An 8,819-nucleotide genomic window follows, 5' to 3' on the forward strand; every position below is an offset into this window, starting at 1 on the left:
CCTTCTAAGCTATGAAGTACATTATAAGTGAGCAATACTTTCAGAGACATCTGAAAGAGTGGAAACTTGTTCCCATGAAGGTCTTTATTTCAAACAGTCTTTCCTGCAAAAAAAACACAACGGTATGTTTCCCATCACTGTGAGGTAGCATTTCACTCTGACCAAGAATGAATGGGATACGGAGATATATTTAGGTTTTAGAATAGTCCTACCTCTGCCAGGGGAGGTTTAAGGTTGGATATTAGGAAGAGATTTTTTACAGAGAGAGTAATCAGGCACTGGAATGGGCTGCCTGGGGGGGTGGTGGATTCACCATCCCTGGAGGTTTTCAAGATGAGACTGGATGTGGCAGTTAGCACCATGGTCTAGTAACCACAGTAGGGTTGGACTCGATGATCTTGGAGGTCTTTTCCAACCCAGTTGATTCTATGATTCTAAAGGGCCATCTAACTCCTCAAAACAGGAAATTTAGACCTAAAATGGCAGGTTTGTCCCACACAGGATAGGGGAAAACCTCTTACAAGAGAACTTTATTCAAGGTACTCCATGCACGGATCTCTTTCTGCTCTCTACCCCTTCCATTTTGGAAAAGGAAAATAGAATCCAATCTCTCCCAAACCTTCAAGATATATATATATATATTCTTTCTAAAGGGGAAAACACTCTCAAGCAAAGAAAAAAAATCTCTATAAATCAAAAAGTGAACAGCAACAGTCTAGAAATGAGCTATTCATTTTTTAATGTTGGTACATCTGAAGCATGGCAGTGGGGACTGTGTGTATAATCCTGTACATGCCCAAAGGTCATGCTCACATAAGCTGTGCCATCCATAGTTCTCTGACCTTCGGTTCTGGGGTGAAGTAAGGAGCATGCCAGAAGTCATAGGAAGATAACTGTGCTGCTGCAAGACATTGTATGCTCCACATACTGAGGCATACCCTTCACAACTGCCTCCTTCCATCTCCATGCCTAGTGTTCCCACACATTGCATGGCCTGCTGTGATGAGGGAGCGACCTTTGTCCATTGGCAGGCAGAAGTCACTTAGCAAGATATAAGAAAGGAGAGCAGATAGAAAGGAAGAAGTCTTTGAGCCTGACTTAGAGCCTGTTCAGTCCATGTAATAGCTTCCTCCAACTTCTAAAGTTCAGTCAGGTCCTTAATGCAAGAACAAGCTGAAGCTTAGCCCAACAAATACATGTCCCTGATAGCATGCACAGAAACAAAATTAAGAGGCTTCCCAAAAGAAATGTATTTTCACTGGATTTCTTTCCCCTCCTTTTGGCTCCACATTTTGAAAAGCCTTAACAACTGTTTCTTTACACAGCAAGGGCAAAGATTTGCTACCAAACCCTCATCCCTGCTGGTCTAGCTGTCTGCATCTCAGAAATATTTTACCATCTGCAATAGAAAGTGGGAATACACTTCATTTTCTGGTAATGCATCTGCTGTTTTGTTGTTTACAAAGCACATAGCTACGTTATATCCTACTTAGGGACACAAGTCCTCATAGTATTAGAATGCAAATATTTTCACAATAATTTGAGTGCAATACTGTGACGTCTCAGCTAGCTAAATGAATCAGTGACAGGTAAAATATGCAGAGCTGCAGTTTAATGAAGATTTAAATCAACACTTTATGGCATTGAGGGCCATTTTCATTTAGCCTTCCAAAGCTGTGCAAAGTGGCTGCAGCTCAAAGAGACATCAGCTCTGTGAATTCACCTTGAGCTCAAGGAGGGCCACCTCCAGCCACGCTGACTCCACACGATGCAAATGGTGAGGGTGGCTCCACTCTGCCCTCAGTCACCCTCACAGATTCTGTAAGCCACACACAGCTCAGACAGAGATTGTTCCACTGGGCCCAAAGCCCAACCCCATATTTTGCCAAAAGGGACAACATTCTGAACCACCACTTACTCCTATGATGGGTGTTGTGAAGCACTCTACTCTCCCTCTCATCTCCAACCCATAATTAGGAGTAGTCACAGGGAAGAGGACTTTCTGAGAAGTGTTCCAAGTCTGAATCACAGGAAAATCCAACAGAATTTCAATGTGTTTTGTGCTGCATTGCCACTCAGAGCCACTGGATCAAAAATATGCACAGCAGACACAGGCACCTCTTACATCAACTCTGTGAAAATGCCCTTTGAAGTTCACGCTAAAACTGAAGCTTTTTGCTGCAACAATGCATCTAGCAAATGGGGCATTTCAGAGGATGTATGTCTGGCAGAGCTCTGGTAGCACACAAGGAACATAAAAAGACATCAAGGCCCATCTCACACACCCTTTCTTTTCCATTTGGCAAAGAGGTTCCAAACAACTCCCCAGTAATTGAGGTCACTGACTGTAAAACGCTGTATTGCCCCAAGCTGGAACCACTGCAACACTTTTTCCTGCTGGTGGCAGCTCTGCTTTCTAAGTGGAATGAACGGAAGATATATGGAAACTTAAGATAAATAATCATAATAATACAAAAATGAAGTTAAGCACAATCTTCTCCCTGCCCAAGCCCTCCCCTTGCAAAACTCAGTCACCCATTTTCTCAGCACCCCTTCTTCACCATCATTAAAACTTAAAATACTTTTATTTGATAAGAAAAAAATTATATTATAGTTTTCTTAATAAAAAAAATAAAACAAACAAAATAGAACAAAAAAAAACTTCTCCAGTCAACAGCAAAGCACAAGACAGTAAGGCTCCTCCTCCCACAAGACTGTAGGACATGGTATGAGCACATGCACAGGGCTATGCTTAACAGTGCCTAGAGGGAAACACAGCACTTGACACAGAAGGAATCCTCTGGGCAGCTGAAATTTTATGATCCCAGACAACACTTATTAGGAGACCACTTTTCCTTGCCTAGCCCACACACACACTTCCTTTCACTATATAAACAACTGCAGCTAGTGTAGCTGCAGGGGAGGAACCGTGGTGCAAGGAGGTACAGAGGAAACAATGACTGTAGCCACTACTGCAGATACACCGGAGCTTCAATATCTTATAAACAACTCACCGACTCGGAATGTCAATATTTCTGTCTTTAAAACACAATCAAACCATTCTTTTGTTTATAACACCCCAAAAAAATTCCACATCCTGTCAAAAATAGCTTATGTCATTATGTGAATATACATCTTAGTTCAGCAAAACACTATTTTGGCAATACAATTTTTTTTATAGTAAGAGCTCTAGCACATCTCCCCTTTCCCTCTTCCACGTGATTGATTTACAGCTGGTATTTTTGCATCTGTTTGGTTTAAGGTGTTCACAAGCTGGTTGTGCTGTTGAAGCTAAGCTGCAAACAATTTTAGAGGCCAATGCTGCTCAAAACAGGATGGCACAACACTTCATCTGCTCTGCTGTAGGTGGATTTACCTCCCTGAAAATAGGGGATGGGACTTTTGTTTTTCAAACAACAACAAAAATACAAAATACTCTCTCTTTTGTTCTGGGGAAAGCCAGAACTTCAAATGTGCTGTTGCATTCACACAGTGACTGAATTAACTAGGAGAATCAGTCAGCAATGTTTTTACCAGATCATGCGGTCAGACACACCAGGTGAATGCTCCTACTGCTGGAGTCATATTGCCAATCTCTCCCATGGAGGAGGATTTCTTTTGGATGTCATTTTTTCCAGAGTTTAGGCTGGGTTTCTTTTCACTTTGCTCCATTTGCCAATCTGATTAATGAAACCTGTTTCCCTTCAAAGAGTTTTGTCTATTTTCAGCACTTAGTGCATGGGGAGGGATGATGCCAGCACATAGAAGAATACAGTGCCTAATTGGCAAAGTTTTTAGATTTTTGTTTTCCTAAAAAAATAGAGATTATATTGCTACAGCTAATGATACACATAAGAGAGCAAGAGCTCCATCTTTTTTCTTTCTTTTTTTTTTTTTTATTTTTCCCCCTCCCATTTTTCCCTCTGGTGTGCAAAAGTAAGCTCCCAAATGTTGTCTGATCAAAATGAGTGGTATAAAAAAAAAAAAAAATGGAAAAGGTGATTATAAATTCAGAAAGGTAGCACATACTTTTTTTTCTTTCCTTTCCTTTTTGTTTCTCTTTTTCTTTCTTTTTAAGTGTTCGAAGTGCTAAAATTTGCATGAAAATAGGCACTAATTTCATTGTCATCGTCATGAGCTGGTATGAGTTAGTGTCCAAAGGAAGATCAGCCACAAGTAAGGGAGAGGGGAGATAAGGAAAGGGATAGCGTGCTCAGGGGTCTGTGGCATTGATTATAGTTTTGTCTGGAGGTGCCCATCCTCTATACCAGCTGCAGTAACCTTCCACCCTCTGAATGCAGGCATAGTGCTTGGCTTGGTATCCTGAGTGGCCAAAGTTGGAGAGCATGTCTGTCCAAATGCACTCATTCTTGGAGGTGGCAAAGCAGGGCAAATAGTAGCAGGGCCTGATCTGCAATTGGAAAGAGCAATCATGTAAACCCAACATTATATAAAATATCTTTTTAACAGAGATAAGCAATTCAAAATTCCACTCCCTCTAATCTAAAATCCAGCCTTACTTCTGTAAGCACGTAAGCATGTGCTTAGCTTCACATACACAGCTAATTCCACAGTCAAAAGGGCTTTTCAGGTGCAGAAAAGTTGAGCTTATGTCTATATTTTTGCAGGCCTGAGGCCATGTGCAAAAATCTTAGTACCAGTGCCAGGCTGTGAGGTTTTAAGCACTCAAAATGTTTACACAGGAAGAAAACTGGACATAAATTGCCAAGCCTTTGGTACCTGATTTCATTCACCCGCAAATGATTGTGCAGGGATTCTGAAAGTCTTTCCCAACCTCAGTTAACTCCAGCAAGGCATTAAAAAGGCATAGACTCAGAATTTTTATTTGATTATCTCCTCTCAGGTCCCAACACTAAAATTGAGCTTTACTTTTTCTCTGTAAAAATTCTTGTTCTCCATTTCTCTTCCTGGCTGTCCTCCAGCATCATTGGGTATTACCAGCCAGGGGGAACAGTTCTCAAGCTTGAATGTCTGAATGCCACCTAATGAGAGACACACATACCTTGCATCCACAGCCCAGGTGATAACGATGATTCAGTCCTTTACGCTGGGACAGAGTCAGTCGGTCCCACTTCTCATACCAGTTGCACAGGCCAGTGTAAACCTTCCCTTCATACACACGGCCTTGAAAACAAAGACATGGTCACAAGTTAGCACTTCTCAGCTCAAGCACTTCTCTCGTTTCCTGAGATTGCTAATGCTCTCAATGTGTTTGGCTTCAGCCACTGCTCAGCAAATGCTTTCTTTTTATTAACTGGTTCGGGAATCTCTGGCCAGCAAGATTACAGCAAGTCAGGCTGTAAGCACCACCAGGAACACACAGGTGAGTCATGCTGCCAAGCTCCTCTTAAGCAACAGAGAAAGTGAATTGACACCATCACTAGAAACAAGACTTGGCAACTGCCACATCTTTATCTCCTTGCATTCCCACATCTCAGCAGTCTGCATTTCTCCAGCTCATTCCAAAAGCAACCTTCCATTTCTAGCACAGCTAAGTAGCAACCAGTTCCCTGTGACAGACATGCCAGCTCAGGTATAAACTGACAGACAGACTGTCATACAACATATTTGTCACAACATGGCTGGGTATAAAATATGCTTTAGGAAGGAGAGAGAGATCTAGACAGTGAAATTACTTCCTGCATTGAAGAGTACTGAACACCAAAATACTGTTTGCCATCTCAACACTTGGGAAGTTGTGTATAGAGCACAGCCAACTGTGTCCTTAGCAGGCATATGTATAGAATAGAAGAGCTTTTCCCCATGAAGAAGTACACTGTCCTTTACCTGTAATCAGATATTGGTACTTGTTGACCTCCAGCTTGACTCCACAAAGACTCTCAGAGGCTTCTGTGTAGATGTACTGAACGTGTGGCATTATCTGGAAGCCCCTGTACATCTAGAGAAAGAAAAAAAGATGCTTTAACTCATCTTAAGATGACAACTTTTCACTTAGATTCTTTACAATTTCCATTCCCAAGCTGTGGTGGTAAGCAATAAACTTTTCATTCTTTACAAGGGTGAAAGACTAAATGGCACTAGCTGCACTCATGGAAGTCTCCCTACCAGATCTGCTGGTAAAGCAGAAAACCCACCTGCTAATGAGCCATTGCAATTCAGCACAGGGACCACTTTTTCCCATTCATATTAGTTCCAGTGGCACTGAGTGAGCAAAGTGCCAACACTGCAAGCTCTGCCAACATCCTGAACAATTTTTTCCCTTATATAGCTCATAATTAGGGAGAAATTAAATTAGTTCAAGTTTGGAATCTTTCTCCTCCATGTGATTTAAACAATTTCCCCCAAACTAAGGGATTTTCTTTTCAACAATGAGCCTATTTTCCAGTGTTGCTGCTGTAAGGATTTCAAACCTTTGGCGCTTGATCTAAGTCATCAAGCCAGGCACCTCCTCCTCAATCGTCTAGCATATGCAACTCCTGCTGACCTCAGCAAGGACTTAATGCTTCCCTAACTACATGAATGCAGAAATAGAATTCTACACCATCTTCTAAAATGAGCCCAGTACTGATAGGTGGCATAAAAAAAATATCCTGTATACATAATTCCTCTACACTCCTTTTTCATAATCTTTCTTACAGCTCAGTTTAATTGTAATATGAACCCGCAGATAGATATACTAGCAGTTGGATTCAGTCAGAAATTAGCAAGTGTCCCCATCTGACCTGACCTTACCACTGCAATTTAGGGAAACTCATGCCCACCTGTTAGCATAACGAAGACTTTGCATAGCAATGAAACAACCACTGCATGTGTACATTTGACCCAATAAAACATATCCTATTTTTGAAACGCTGAGGATAACTTCCCTGGAAATTTCTTCTTTCAAATTTGTTGGTCTTTTCAAAGGATTCAGTCTCTCTTTTTTCCACACCAACTCTATGAATGGCCCATATTTAAAAGTTAAATGACAAAACAGTAAAGTCAGAGAGAATTGGAGCTTCATAGCATTTCCCAGCCTCTCCTTTTCTCTGTCAGCTTTATTGCTAGAGAGCACATTCACTTTCAGGTTAATGACAAATATTAATGTGAGGCAAAAGAGGATAAAAATGCCTCAAACAACCCCAGAGCTATAGATCCTTGCTGCTGTGTCACATAAGCTGTGCTATTCTCCTTCAGGCTGCTTTCTATTTCTTGAAGTCCCCTATTATCCCAGGGTATTTCACCATTTCCCCAACTCCTTTATAAACAACTAACCTTTTCTTTTTCTGAAAGAACATCTGTTAATTTAACAGATTTTATGCTAGGCCCAAATACTTCATATAAAACCATAAACTACTACTAATTCTGCTGTGCTGAGAGGACGAATTATCTTTGGGGCATCTGTGGAGTGTCAGACAGGTGGGGTTTTTTCTCCTTTAGTTATATTCCCCTAATCAGCATGACCTTGTTAACAGCATCACAACTCAGTAACAGCACTGCTGTGTACAATAAAAGACAGGCTAAAGAGTTTGCACTTTCCAGCATTTCTTCTACACCCAGCAAATATGTAAGGAAAGCTGTATCAACAAAAGCTCAAAAATCATGTTTGGAATACACCATTGTGTACATAAGTGAGCAAAGTCATTCAGTGAGTACGGAAGAACTGAACTTTACCTAATCTCTACTTTATCCCTTCAATTTTCTTGCTATTGAATGACCTACTCAGATTTTCTAATCATCGTCAGGATAGCTGGAGATCTAGGTCCTGGCACAAGTATCCTGTCTGTCCTTGGATGAGTTATTTAGCCCTCAGTACACTTTTGTTTCTCATCTGTAGAAGAGCTCGCCTTGCCTCCCAAGGGTACTGTGAGGAAAGGCACATAGAATAAAGATCACATGTTCAGACTCCATTCTACTGGGCATCAAACCAGAAAGCTATGATAACAGTATCTAAGCAGATAAGACTAGCTAAGATAACAGCTGAGGCTGCCCAATCCCACCAGGCAGTGCATTATCTACACTGCAGAGAGCTGCATGCTGTGCATGAGCAGTACAAGGGATCTGTCACTCATGGTGCTAAGCTACAAGTTGTGTTGGACTAATTAAGTATCTGTGTTATAATGTGTGCACGTGCATAGACCTGCTTGGAGCCCATTCTCCTTCTTGCAGAAAGGGCTATGAGCTACACTAACCATTCCTCTGAGAAGCTACTCAAGTCCTTCCTACAGGACCCTCACAGCCATCACTTTGCACATCTTCTCCACCATCAAGCTCAACAAGACTGCTTATGAAGTAAGTAGTGATGCTGAACTGGGGCTTGGTTTTCAACTCCTGTTCACAGTACCATCAGGGACACCACTGTCAGGGCTGGTGAAGGTAGCATGCTCTGCCTCCCAAAAACCCTCATCAATGACCACTGATATGCTAACTGAACCAATGCTGGGGCAGAGAGGGCCTGACTCACCCTCCAATGACTAAATAGAATTCACCATGATCTCAGTTCTTAGGGGAAGAAAAAGCAAATTTGGCAATGGGGAATCTTCTACAGATGTCCACTGTCACAACAAATAAAACAATACCTTAAGCATCATTTTTGGACACACAGAATGTCCTGGAAGTGCTGTTAGACCAGTCAGGAGAAAATCAACCATAACGTTAGCTTCTCTCCTAACTGCTCCCCTCAGAGTCCTCCTGTCACCACAAATGTATATTTATGGAAGCATAATAACAGGGAACAAAGTATTAGCAAGCACCACATAGTGGTGTCTGCTAGTGCTGCTCTATTTCCAGTTGTGTCAGCACTCCCATTAGCAGCCCCCATACTGCCTCAGAAATGCACATGCAAATTCTGTGGTGAT

General features: G+C 41.6%; 1 protein-coding gene across 1 annotated transcript in view; it reads right to left on the bottom strand.

The window, feature by feature from the left end:
- Positions 1 to 3,886: 3,886 nt before the first annotated feature.
- The window catches only part of TIMP3 (TIMP metallopeptidase inhibitor 3), a gene marked incomplete at its 5' end in the record, with an annotated part of 8,899 nt that continues 3,966 nt past the window's right edge, over positions 3,887 to 8,819 (bottom strand). Inside the window, 3 exons of the mRNA XM_009075831.1 lie at positions 3,887 to 4,411; positions 5,024 to 5,145; positions 5,809 to 5,920. Coding sequence (XP_009074079.1) covers positions 4,214 to 4,411; positions 5,024 to 5,145; positions 5,809 to 5,920 — 432 coding nt within the window. The remainder of the gene's footprint in view (positions 4,412 to 5,023; positions 5,146 to 5,808; positions 5,921 to 8,819) is intronic.

This window comes from Acanthisitta chloris, unplaced genomic scaffold (assembly GCF_000695815.1).
Source record: "Acanthisitta chloris isolate BGI_N310 unplaced genomic scaffold, ASM69581v1 scaffold20225, whole genome shotgun sequence".
Classification (NCBI taxonomy): domain Eukaryota; kingdom Metazoa; phylum Chordata; class Aves; order Passeriformes; family Acanthisittidae; genus Acanthisitta; species Acanthisitta chloris.